The 14,250-nt window shown below is 37.6% G+C and overlaps 1 protein-coding gene across 34 annotated transcripts in view; it reads right to left on the bottom strand.

Moving 5' to 3' along the window:
- Nucleotides 1-14,250, bottom strand: part of LOC107265085 (calcium/calmodulin-dependent protein kinase type II alpha chain) — a 90,885-nt gene that overhangs the window by 16,110 nt on the left and 60,525 nt on the right. For 14 of the 34 annotated variants that reach the window (XM_025082463.1, XM_025082438.1, XM_025082437.1 and 11 more), the window contains exons 10-12: nucleotides 14,031-14,091; nucleotides 6,857-6,862; nucleotides 4,247-4,336 (exon numbers count right to left, since the gene is read on the bottom strand). In XM_025082463.1, coding sequence (XP_024938231.1) covers nucleotides 4,247-4,336; nucleotides 6,857-6,862; nucleotides 14,031-14,091 — 157 coding nt within the window. The remainder of the gene's footprint in view (nucleotides 1-4,246; nucleotides 4,337-6,856; nucleotides 6,863-14,030; nucleotides 14,092-14,250) is intronic. The other 20 variants (XM_025082442.1, XM_025082449.1, XM_025082456.1 and 17 more) reach the window with 4 other exon arrangements.

Here is a 14,250-nt window from a genome sequence, read left to right as displayed (position 1 = left end):
TCTTTCTGCCAGTGCACGAGGAATTTTTTTTACGACTAGCGTTTAAACTGATTTTACTGCTTATGGTGACTAGTGACTTTTTATTTTTGGGTAAACAAAAGTTTTCTTCTTCGCTCGCACTTTTATTTGTCCAGCTCTCAATTACTCGGAAGGAACTTTTTAAGTTACGAGACAGATTTAGTTAGACAGGAGATGCATTATTTTTAATGAGTGAGATATATATATATATAGTTTTACGTGCACTGTGCAAAGTCGAACGTTGGAATGTGCATTTAAGATGTGCGAAAGCTGGATGAGATATTTCTTAGCGATGATCTTTTGTGTAGCTCGTGAGATTTCTTTTTCTTTTCAGCGTTTAACAGAGTCCAAACTTTTTTTTTTTTTTAATTTGGATGCTTCGACGTTTTCTTTTTTATTTATGCTCATTATTCGTTCATTTTTGGGTATTACGTGTCGTCATGGTGCCCTGGAGTCTGGATGATCATCGTGCATAAGCGGGATACATGCGCCAAAGCCGGGGGATATGTTTTCTATGTAGTTTAAATATTTTTATTTATATATATATGTAGATATAGAGGACAGTGAGAAGTACAGAGAAATATAGAAGGAAAAATTGAATTGGTATATATGGCGTTCAGAAATCCATAACACCAGATTTATTTTTTTTATACTTTTGTGTACACGTGTGCGTGGAATGCCTGATAATAATCACTAGGTAGTTTGTCTCCTGAAAGGGTACAGTCGGTAAAAAAAAATATGGGCAAATAATTTTTTTTTTTCAAGGGTTCGTCGTCAAATTCCACATATAAAAAATGGTGATCGGAAAGAATCGATCGAATTTTCATGATCGCGAATTAATAAAGATTTTGAAAAAAAAAACAAAAGGAAAAAATTCAATGAAAGGTCCTGCGAAAAATTGTGACGTATGATTTTTTTGAAAAATTTTATCAGTGTGTCGTGTCATTGAGAGTCATGAGATTTCGGAAAATTGGTTTACGTGTCATCCAGTGTGATATCGTTCGAATGCAAAAACGGTGCTTGTGCTCTGTGAGAGAAAGAAAGAAAAATCGAGGCGAATAGAAGAGAAACAAGGAGGAAGAGAGAAAAATTGTAAGAAAGTTGAAAAAAAATGAAATTGATAAATACATATTTTTTTTTTTTTTTGGTAATAAAAATCGAGTAAAAGTTTACGTCTTTGATGGCTTTCCTTTGTTGGTATTTTGGAACTTTGTTTATATATATATATTTTTTTTTCGTTTAAACTAAATCAATGCATACCTACCTATAGATCTACCAGCTAATTCTTACAAATAGATCTAAAGCGGCATCCCCGTCGCGCCGATGCGGACGCAGCATGAAGAAACATCGAAGGCGAGTAAAAGCTAAAGCATTTTTAAGTGACGTAACGATAAAAAAAAGGCAACTATGACAATAATAATTGTCGGAAGGAATTTTTGAACGATAATAAAAATTTATAGAGAAACAGTATTAAAAAAAAAAAAAAGGAAAAATCAGTTGGATTAGGTAACAAATTTTTTGTTAATCATTAAGTCATGATTCATGTAATCAAACTGATTTGTCCCGATCGATCGAAAAATTATATGGAAAACGTACGTGTAGTAGCGAAAAGGGGGAAAAAATGATTTAAAAAAAATAGAGCAAACTCTTTCAAAATCTCAATCACGTACCAAACGGTCGTGACGATTATTACGAAAGAAACTAATGACAGCGATGACAAGCGAAATAAACAATAGCAATGCGCTGACCTGGTCACATGGCCAATTTGCTGTTGGTTAACGAACAAAAATCCCATCTAAAAAGAAGCTTGTTTTTCATTGGTCTAAGACGCATCGAGTGACGTGTCTAAGTTCTATTTCTAATTCTAATCCTCCAGTGCTTATACGATCTACGTACGCGTATTGCGTGTGTATCGATATAGTGGTGTATACGCAGTGCGCGACTGTCGCTCAAACGAGGGACAATTCTCGGAATAGTCGAGAAATAAAAATAATAATAAATTGACAATGAAATTTTTTTTTTTTTTTTCATTCTCATTATTATTATTTTCCATCACTGTCTCGTAATTCAATGCCGAATCGACCGTTTTCCTCGTTTTCATGAAAATCAGCACAGACCTACGCGTGAGCCCTGCCTATGATGACTGATGAAAATATCACGTATATTCGTGGCTGGTAGAGTGGTGGTCGATTGCTACGCGATTATCGAGAACCGACGATTCTCAATGTGCGATAACGATGGCATCGGGCCATATTCATTTCGCCAATAGCATAGCAAGGCTCTAATTCTTTTCGCGAATCTTTGACCATGCAAACCGGCCTAAGTCCGGAATTCTCATTGTCGTGCCTATTGCATGATATTACAACAGCGTTAGAAGAAAGCCGAACGTCTAAAGCAGTAAACTTAAAATGGTTAATCGACTAACGTAGACTCTTACTTCTCTATGTATTACGCAAGTAAAGAATTCATAATTATAATATAGATTGTGAGGATGAATTGTGAAGAAAAAAATTTTTTCTTTTTTTTTTTTTCTACGTGTTATGGATTTGTGAGCATCGCTGATACTAAATGTCAAATTGACGTTAGATTATTGTAATTGCTGATCGATACCTACTGCTTTATGCTAAATACTTGTGATAATTAATTGTTGGGTTTTTTGGTGTGATTTCACAGTAGGTCTTTTTGGTATAGAATTTGTTGTTTTTGTCAAAATCAATTAATTGCTTTATGGATACTGGCTGATAAGCGATTTGTGAAACGTATCGTACACAGTGGCGATAGGTTGTGACGTATTGTTTTGACTTTTTTTTTTTCCTTAATCGCGCTAATCGATAAAGTAGATAGAGAAGAAGGGAGGTTTTCGAGATTCGCTAGGCGCGACAAAGTGGCGGAGTGGCGAATGATCGCTGGGAAGAGGATTTGGAAACGCGCATGCACGGTGAACGGGTTATAGGATTGGTGGTCCCTCGAGGGACTTTAAATTTCCCGGGCTTCTTTAATGTCTCGGGAAATTTGATAATTTTTTGGAAATGCAGTTTCAACGTTTTAACACCGGACAATCCTCGAGAGAGCACAGCTCGCGAAAATGGTGGCCAACGTAAAGAAATTGACGTTTTTTTTCCCTATTTTGTCAAATTACGTGACAAGCTCTTTTTAATAGGATTTTCAATTTTGGAATTTCTGTACTACAAAGCTCGGCGACTATTCCTACTCGTACTGTTAACTACTGCAAGTAGAAAATGTTTTTTTTTAGTTGTACTTGATATTTTGAAAAAAAAATTTCTCCAAAATATTTCTAGTACGCGTTACCATTAGGATCTGTCACTGCTATAGAACAAAAAAGTACTTTAAAGTATATTCGACATAACTTCGAAATACGTATTTTAAAATATCATGGCTACTTTGCTGTATCAAAAAATTCATATTGATTGTCAAACAGACTGTATGTTGTGATTGTACGACTGCAAATGATTTGACTGATTATATATTGAGCGAATGACTTTTTTTTTTACATCACTCGTTTTGTGTTTGAGAAAAAAAAGTGGCAAAAAGTGACATTTACAACAGCAAGTGATAAAGTACAAGATGGTATGTCACCGATTGTGCTATATGGTAAAACTACGAGAGGCATAGGTATATAGAGAGAGAGAGAGAGAGAGAGAGAGAGAGAAAGGAATAGTTAGTATTTCGACTGTACTAGTACTCGAGATTACGAATAGTATTTAGTAGTGAACAGTACTAGAGCGACAAGGATAGGAAGATGGACAGTACTGCTAGTGGTAATAGACTGATAATAACTGTTTTGTATCTATTACTGCGAGCTCCTATGATAAGAAACATAATGTGTGAAATATTGAAAATTTTCAAAAAAAAAAAAAAACCATTAGTACTACCAAAAGTCGTCATTGTCAAGAATTGCGACTATATTTTTTTTGGCCACTGGATATTAGGTCGGATCTAAAAAGCGATTCCTTCATAGGGTATCACAGCCTGAGGCTACGAGTTAGGGCACCAATTATTATCGGCGACCTTTGACTTCTTATTGTCTATACGAAATGCGTTGTAAACAAAAAAAAATCGTATAAGTCTTAACGTAAGGCGCCTCCACAAATTTTTAAAATTCGCAAAAAATTTTCGAAATTTTTGGAATTTTCAAATTTGACAAACGATCGCGACGACGTTATTATTGTTAAATATATAGCAAATAAAAAAAATTGGTGCTTCCTACCTTTGACATCATCGTCCTCGATGGTGGTGCTGCTGTCGGTGGATTCCTTGACTTGAGAACCCTCGCCCTTCTTCGTGACCATGCTTCGACCTGGAGTACGCAAATAGCAGTTAGTAAGGAACGATAAAGGTTTTGGATAAATAATGAGACAAAGAAATGATACGACTTATCGAACGTCGCGATTATTGATCTATCGATATATAATTAATCTGTGTGTAATTAAAATCGATAAATCAAACACTGCGCAGGCGTAACGTAATTAGGTAATTATTACCTTTTTTCTTTTTTAATTACAGACCCAAATGGGACCCCACTGTACCCCTGTTAGGTTCAGGTTAGTCGAAGTAGCAGTAAATTTATGATGGATAGACAGACAGCAGGTAGGAGAAGAGAGAGATACCCAAAAAGGTAAAGTTACATAAGAAAGCGAAAAAGAGGCGAAAAGTATTAAAGATAATGAAGATAAAGATGTATGAGTAAGAGAGAGAGAGAAAGCCTCTGGTTACGTTACGCTTGCCCAGCGACGTTGCGATCATAGGAAACACAAATCCACGAGAAGAACATCGAACGAGAGTAACGTAGCTCGGACCTGGTTCGAGGGTGTTGAAAAGTGGAATGAAAAAAAAGGCGCGTTTTTCAAATATAAATTTTGAGAAAATTTTCTTATGGGTATAGATAGTGTTATTTGAAATACCTTGTCGGAATTTTTTTTCAACCCAGACCGAACTAGGATTCTCGTATATTTACACGTATGACAGAATTTCTCTGGACGAGACAACAAATATGTATCCGTATGGACATCGATGTGTTCCTTCGTGTTCTTGTTTCCATCGAAAGCGACTCGACGCACTGACGCGCACTCTGGTGACCGAATTTGACAAACGAGATTATGACTATAGAGCTCTAAGACCATGCGTATAGGCACAGTTGGTCGACGAGTGACGGAGTCATTTATTAAAAATCCAGAATAGCGTGGTGATGCGTCAAGATCGTACGAAATGTACATAAAACATTGAGGAATCAAGTCGAGAAACCACGGGTTGTTCAACCTGTCGAGAAACAAAGATGGCTGCCGCCGTTACCCATAAGGCCATTCGTGTTCCGAGTGAAATAACAGTTTCTTCGTTAATTGCGGGTTCCTCGAGTTGATTCGTCTGTCTCGGCGCGAATATATAAAGACAATAAGAGATCCGAGAGGCGTGACTGTCTTAAGTTTAGATTAATTGAATATCTTTAAAGGCATTCATTAGAGGTAAGATTGTGAAATAGGGTGTTAAGAGAGCTGGCTTGTGCGCGTGCGCGTACCTCTAGAACTGTACGAGAGCCGAGCTGTGATTGGTCGGAGTTGACGTTTGGCTGGAGTGACCCGCGCATGCGCACAACCGTTAGTTTATATTTTGTGTTTAGATGCAGAGAGATGCCGCGGACGAAAGAAATTCTAAAGGCTATGAAAGTTTGTCAATTAATGCGAAATAATTAAGACGTTAATTAAGACTGCTAGTTTATTATACTATAATAGCTATATATGTATAGCGTGGAATTTCTTTCAAGCAACTCCCTCCTTCCTGTAGTTTGTGTGTGCAGGGTCGGGGACATGGGGACCGGGCTTAAAGTTTTTAAGTTAAAAGTCGCTCGACTCCAAAATCATTAACGAGTTTCGGAAACAGTATGTACACTGAGTCAGAATGAGCCAAGATAAAAGAGCGGCGAAAGATAGAAATATAAAGAGAATCAAAGGTGGAAAGAAAAAATAAGTTTAAGGTACGTTCACACAATTTTCCAATTGAATGAAGAATCTTTAAAAGGTGTCAGTGTTCGTCATGCATGGACACATTTAATACAGCGTAACTTCGTAAGACATTATCTTGGACATTCCGGATATCCTTTAATTATTTTTCTTGTAAATTTTCATTTTTTTTTGTTTTCTCCAATTTCTATCACTTCTCTACCCAAAACTTACCGAGGCACAAGAAGCCGCCAGGATTAACCAAGAAAATGCTACATCAATTGACACCTCCGTGTACAAACAATATTTCTCCAATTCTCTAATCATGCAACAATGTACAACAAGTACAATCAAACATTACCGGAAAAACAACAATAAGGTAAAAGGAGACATAAACCAAGAAGAAAAATATATATAACGAGGTATCGGTGTGAATAAATATTGTTTAAATAAATAAAGCAACGATACCAAAACATACACATATAATACAACAAACAGAACAAGCACCAAAAAAGATTTACAAATCGCACAAGCAACGTTCGATGTGCTCTCTATGATTTTTTTTGTCTTTTAGGTAAATTTTCAAAATTTTTTTTAACACGTAAAAAATCATGTTTCGAATTTTCCCACGCCTTTCATTGTACTCGTGTCTAACAATCAGCCGATTTTCCCGTACGGCGGTTAGACAAATTGAAAATAGAGAGCACGATCGGTGGTCTCGCTCTTAGTGAAAAGAGTGAAACTGATTGTCACGTGTGATTAGCGTAGGCGACCTAGGCTGCAGCAAATGATCGGTGTGGTGTTATATATCGTGATTTGTTAGGTAAAGAGTCAGATAATAACGATTAATTTCGATCTCTAAGAAAACAGGTAACACGTCTTACCAACTTCTTCATATCACAGTCGTGGGGCAAGATCGCGATTGGTTGGTCAATTGGTATTGGTTGGTCGTGGTTGGTTCGGTTGGATGGTTGATTGATTGATCGGTTGGTTCATTGGTTGGTTGGTTGGTTGTTTGGTGGGTGGTAACGGGGTCAACCAAAGAAAACAGACATAGATATATCTTGTTAACATCGCTTGCTATTGCTTTTGCTTGCTTTTTGCTACGTGCTTGTCGCTCGTACGTATCTTTTTAATGTCGTCCATTCTCGTTCCTTCGTATTTCTATTTTTCTTTTTTTTTTATCGCCGCCAGCTATAAGGTACGATATTTCTGGCAACTGCGTGTCTCCGTAGTACGCGTTACGGGTGTACTGAGCCTAAGTATCTGTCAAACTTTTTCAAAAAAAAAAAAAAAAAATTTGTCAAAAAGGACAAGTCGGTTACTTGTCGCGAGTCGAAAAAAAAAAAAAAAAATTTTTTTTATAATTCGAAATTTTTCAAAATATAATTTCAAACCTCAAATATTTACATGACCAAAGAGTGAACTGCTGGCAGAACCAGACACAAAGAGAGCGGAGAAAGAGAATAGAGCACCATACACAGGGTGTCTCCATAGGCCACTATGTGCCTCAAGCGTTATACCTATGAATGCACCTTAAGGAAGTCGCCCGATTACTCGACGGTCCGTAAAAAGGTTTCTATGGAATGACAGGTACACGGACTGGAGTATGTAAGGCTGTCCGGTAAGAACAGAGAATTCTTAGAGAGGAAGAAGAGACCAGCCTAACCTAACGGGCCGAGAGCACGCTCCGGACGTAAACAAAGAGAACGAGCCGAGGCTGGTTAACAGGAGAAAAGGATAGAAGTAGAGAGCGAAGTTGGCGTATATCGAATTACAAGAAATAACGTATAAAGTTTCTTGAGAATCGGCGGGAAAATTTGAAATTCTTAACTCGCTTTAAACTTATCTGTCTCTGCCTTGAAACGCAGCACCGATTGAATTTCGAATCTCTGCCCACGACTCCGTACATCGATATCCAATACCTCTTGGAATCGTTACGTAATCGATACACAAAGGATACCGAGAACCTCTCGAATCTTTAAATCCGTTACACTCAAATGGAATTCGTCTATCTTCGATCCGCTTGAAATTTAATCCCAGAAAATCCAATGGAGGTGCGGACCACCTGAAAAGGCGAGAATACGATCGCGTCGCGATAAAATAATCGATAATACAAGAATCGATATAATTCGAAAGAAAAATCGATCCGTTCAAATCGATCACGTTCGATTCTTTCCCCCCGTGCCACCGATCCAACTTATTTTTCCCAAAAATTTGTAATTCCAGTTACGAAGAAAAAATCGTCATCCCCACCCTTTTCTCACGATCTACGAATCTTACCGATCATCACCGAATATTCCCGAACGCCCAGCAGGGTGGCTAACGCGTCGAATCCTCTGTATTTCACCAGAGCTCCCATTGTCCCTGTAGCACATACTAATCGCGCACAAAGCCTCCTTCCAGGAAGTTAGCTACCATTATCTATTATCTGTCGGTATAGAAGAGGCATCTTATCGTCAAGGATAAAAAGGACCGTCGAGCACGATGAAAGAACTGGCATAGGCACGTGATGAATGGTCACGCGTGAATTGTCAGATAAAACTTTTTTTTTGGTTTAATTAAAGATTAGAAAAAAAAAGAAGAAGAAGTCAACAATGAAATCTGACACTACTAATCTCTATACCGCCTCTCGATTATTCTCGCCTAGAGCTAACTTCAGCATCGTCCTATTGTCTCTGAGCTTTCAACGATTTTACTCAGTTCACCCGTTCCGCCTCTGTTTTATTTATTTCGTTTACTTTCTTTTTCTGTAAGTATCCGTGGAACACATATATATTTGTATATGCATAAGTGATGAGAGTGACGGGTGGTAGTAAATAAACAGACACAATGCAACTTCTCGTACATTTCACTAGGAGTGCAGTTAGTCTACTGTGAGACGACGGTATTTTATATACATATATATTATATGTATACATGTAAGTATACGGTATAAGGTATGGTCTAGCGGTTAGCGTAAACGACCAGTGATTTGATCGAGCGCGGAAGGTCGACGGTTCGATCCCGACCAGGAGCAGAATTTTTTACTAGCAGCAGTTAACAATTCCTTTGGCCTCCGTACGACCAGGACTTGGGCCGCCCGTGAAAATTCGATTTTCGACCGTTCCTAAGTCAGTTTACACTGAACGTAGGTTTTCGCGTCCTACGTACAGCTTAACGTTATATAGTATTCTACGCGACGTCTGAAGTCAGCTGCAAACGAAATTACAGCTTATTTACTTACTGTGAAATGTATTACAATTGACTTAGGGATCTCAGGCCTGGAATCGCATTATTCATCGAACCACTCCCTTCTACGCTCCTTGTCCTTATATGCGTATACATACATGTAGTATATAGTATACTAAAGTATTTTGGCAAAGTGAACGCTCAGGGTTTCATAAGACGTCAGTCATAGAGAAGAGTAGAGGACAGAGGAGAATCGTATGTAGCGAAGACAAAAAAAAGAGCATTAGAAAAAGAAAAAAAAAAAACGAAAATTCGATCAACGAACGTATGAAAAAAAATAATTCGGTTTTTTTTTTCTGGAATTAAACGGTAACTCGATTCCCCTGTGAATTTGCTCTATATGTTTTTTGGATATCGAGATGGATCAAATGTGAAGATTTTTTTATGAATAATCAGCCAAAACAAAATTTTTTTAATAACGATAACACTTGTTCAAGAGCGAGCTTGTTATTATTATTCGGGAGAATTTCATTGTTTTCATTGTCACGATTACTGTTATTGTTGTCCAAGTGACGTTAACGCGACTAAAAAAAAAAAAGATAAATTCTTCAATTTAACCGTGAGAATAAACGAATTAAGAGAACATGCCATGTGTGTGAGGTCATTGTTGGATTTGGGGGGGGGGACGATTATTTAATTATGTCATATACGGGTTACGAGTATCTCCTTATCGGATTGCGCATTGAATTGATTAAAGAAAAAGGTATAGTGCCAAATGCCCAATCAGATCGAAGGAGAGGCGTGCGAATTAAATTTGAAAAAAAAAACACGATTCGTTCTCGATTCTCTCTTGGGACATATAAGTAGGGTGTCAATGATATATAGTAATACAGTATAGTATATTGATACACTATCAGTATTAACGTGTGTATATATGACAGTAGCATATAGTGTATCGAGATAACGTGTACGTTGTTATATTCAATATTAAATATTAACAATTAATTTCAATTTTTTATATAAAAATTCAGTGGGTCCTTACACCATCCGACCCCCTTCGCTTCAGGCGTAACGGGAATGTTGGTAATCAGTCACGTGATTAATCAGTACAAATATAGATCTATAAATAGAAAAAAAAAATGGTACAATAATAATAATTTCGAGCGATCGCCATTGCCCGATTGTTTATATAAAAATGTTTTTTCTTCCCAGTATGCACAGACATGGCACGTGAATTGTGTAATAAGCGTGATAATTTTTTGCAAATGACGTAACGGACTCGCACGGCTAACACGAGGATTGGCAATAAATTAATTGTGCAAATAATTTTTCTTTGTATTTCACACATAAGAAATCCGCCATTGCGAACGGACGTAATAATAAAAAAAAAATAATAACCCCTAAATAAATACCATGCTGTAATTTGAAATGCGCGCGCATCAATTTCCCGGCATTCACCGCTGCACAATATGGCGCACGGATATCGTCAAGTACGAAAGTCCTTTGGTAATATCAGAGCGTACCTCGAGGTGAGGAAATGAAATTAATTAAATTGAAAGTTGGCTTCGAGTTAATTGTCTACGTATAATTTCACGTCGCAGCTCCGATTTAATGGGTCGGGAGTAGCGGAGAGAGGGGCGAGACGAGCACCGACAGGTATAGTGATGATATTAAAGGATATATATATATATATATATATATATATATATATATATATATATTATGAACTAAATAAGTATCGCGGTATTGCCAGGCTGTAAATCAACGATCTAATTATACGAAGAATCCATGCGAGAGGGGACCCCCCGGCCCCAAGGAGTTGACGATACAAGATGTCTGCCACGAACTTCGACCTCGTTATTATACCCAACGGCTGGCCAAGGTTTGGCATTGTTTTCAAAAGTTTCTTAACTTCGCAGTGACTACGATAAAGGGGCCGTTGATTTTACGCGAACGGCCAATGAGTAAGGTTAGGTTGGGCATACCGAAACATATATATACGTAAACAAAGCTGCTCGTCGATCCTATGGTAAATTTCCATACGCTTGTCGAGCCTGTCGACAAGGCGCAACTTCGTTTTCGCATGACAAATACCCTCGGCGCAGACACTTGTCGGTACTGGAGTATTGGTATTGCTAATATTGAGCAGCACAGGAGCCTCCGTGTTAACTTTCCTTAGGCCAACCTAACCTAATAATCGTAACCTGACTACGTACCCTGTAGGTACTCGAGTATCTATGGGCTCTCGAGACGCGAAGTGTGTACGAGTAGAAAAAGAGTACAAGACGGCACTTGGGACTCTCGGCAGGTTCGGACGAGTAAAGAAGAGATCTCGAATTTAGAAAATAAATAATGATAGAGAATTCAGATTTTTTTTTACTTTTCCAATCAAAACAACCATTGTCATCGATCAGGATCCTTTCGTGCTGTCGTCGAGTTTTTACGTCCAGCATCTTGAAATTGTCCCTTGCGTAATTCGATAGTCGGCCCTACCCGAAGTTCCCAAGAATATCTAAGCACATTTCTTTTTGCAGTTGACGAAACGAAAACATTTATTTTCTCACTAAAATTTCGTCGAACGTTAAATATATTTTTTCTTTTTTACCAATCTTACGTAAAAATTTATTTTATCAATCCGCTATTACTTCTCGATGAAAATTTATATCTTTAATACGTGACGCGTTTCCTCTTATCTCAATATATATATATATATATATATATATATTACTATACTCTGTACTAAATACACTTTGTCTGATATTATACGCGTATTATATTGATGAACCGTGTCAGAAGGAGTATGTACATACCAGATATACCAGAAGTCGACTGTATGAACACGTGAGAAAAATATTGACGGTAATCCTGGATTTGGAAAATATTGATCTTATCGTCGAGAAGAAATTCTTTTGTTAATTTTAAGAAAAAAAAAAAAAAAAAAGTAATGAAAGGACAGGAAAAATATGGAGATATAATTATGACTGTCATTAAACTTTGATAAATTTTAACATGGGTCAGCCTACGGGAATGTTGTTCTTGAAAACGATATAAAAGTAAAAAATTTTAATACGTTATTAAATCGCGATTGAAAATTATGGAAAACTTGTTATTAACGTAAAACAGTAATTTCCTCTCGTCCTCGAGGCTCTTACAGCTTACGTCGTTTACTTTAATAAATTAACGTTTAATCTAATGTGCTACGATATCGGGGATCTCTCGTATGGGATACACATAACTATAACATTGATTTAATTAATAAACGTGCATATATACATATATTGTATATATGCTGTTATTGTTGCTGTATCATATATCTATATATATGTACATGATATATATATATATATATATGTAAATAATAGCACAGCTATAATCACTATAGGAACATTCTAACGGACACCATTAAAGCTGAATGGTTTGGAAATATCGACAACGTGATAAAAATTTTTTTTCCCCAAAAAATTTTTTCAAAAATTTCATCCAGCGTCACTGTCACCGTCACCGCGAAGAAGCATTTTCAAAATGACCGTCAACAATACCACACATACGCCGCAACAAAGTTCCGCAAGTGGACGAAAACAGTTGGGTAGAAAAATTGTACTGAAAATTTCGTGATGCGAAATAATGTAAAAAAAAATTTTGAAAAATCCCCCCCCCCAACAAAATATTACCCATAGAATTTGTAGATGAATAAAATTTTTTTAATTATTAAACCTCGCAACGTCATTCGAAATTCGATGACGTACCCGTGAAACCGTCTGGCAGTCCCGTAGGATGCCGAAGGGACGTCTATCGCCGCGAGGTCATGGGTCATCGTACGTGTGACGTCATGCGCGTAACAAATTTCACGAACAGTTAATTCTCGATGATCCCGCCAGGAGCGCGATCGGCGTTTATTCGATGCGACGTTAAGCGCATAAATTTCGATAACTCCAGGCGCGACGGGCTCGTGCGATGACGAGGATGACGTAACAATAATAATAAATCATCGATTGATATCGGACTAAATCGATTCGACACGTTCTCATCGCCATCCGCTCCTATGGCTCACCACGTGTCTACATAGGTATACGTATTACGTGCGCGATGCGTCCGGCCAGGCAATCCGCACGGCTGTTTTTACCACGGCACGAGTGACCCCGACCATTCGTGACGCGACGGCCAAATTATCACTCCGATGCTTCTATCGTGGTAAACCGCTCGAGTCCACTGGGACATTTAAAACTTCACCCAGAAGTCAAATCGATCTTGGGCATCGTGATTTGGTACACCGACGAACAATGCAGGAACAGCTGTTCACGTATGACGAATAAAAGTTTGCTTTTATTCTAAGGACTAAAAAAAAAAAAAAAAAAAAGAGTTCTTCCTAGTAACTCTCGCCATCTTGCAGGGAATACGGTGCGAGCCAAATGCATGTACATAATGGGATGAACATACTCTATAACAGGTAAAAGGCGCACATCGTACACGTGCAGAGCGACGAGAGGACTCGTTTGATAATTTGGAATTTGGAAAAATTTTCTCAAAAAAAAATTTTTTTTTTCCAAAACGAGTCCTACCGATCGCAACGTTACGGTTAAGTTATATATTTTTTTTTTCCACGGGCAAGGTGAAACCCTGGTGGCTGCGTCTGTTGTCTTATGGTCTTGATGGCTGATTGTATGAAATTTGATAACATTTTTGTTTTCACGTAAAATTACACGCGATTTTTTTTTCCGACGGTAAGACAACCGCGCTACCACCTCTTTGACACTGGGCCACAGTGAGACTGTGACGAAGAATTAACAAGGCCGATTCTCATGTACAGACAGACGTACGGTAGGGGTAGGTAAGTAGGTACAGTCTGTCGTAGGGGACGAAGCGCTGAAGAGGGCCGGAGGTACTTACCCTGTGCATCATACTTACTGGAAAAGTTCCTCGTCGCCAACATCGTGGTCAGGATGGCGCCCTGTTAGCGTAGAGGAAAAAAAAAAATATATATATATATATATATATATATATAAACCCTATTAACGAACGTATAAGGAAAAAAAAAAAAAAAAAAAAAAAAAGGGGGGGAAAAAAAAAAAATTTTTTTAAAAAAAAAAAAAAAAAAAAAAAAAAAAAA

The sequence above is a fragment of the Cephus cinctus genome, unplaced genomic scaffold (assembly GCF_000341935.2).
Source record: "Cephus cinctus unplaced genomic scaffold, Ccin1 Ccin1_scaffold0215, whole genome shotgun sequence".
In the NCBI taxonomy this organism is placed as follows: Eukaryota; Metazoa; Arthropoda; class Insecta; order Hymenoptera; family Cephidae; genus Cephus; species Cephus cinctus.
The sequence above is the reverse complement of the archived record's forward strand: the minus strand, read 5'-3'. Positions and strand labels throughout refer to the sequence as shown.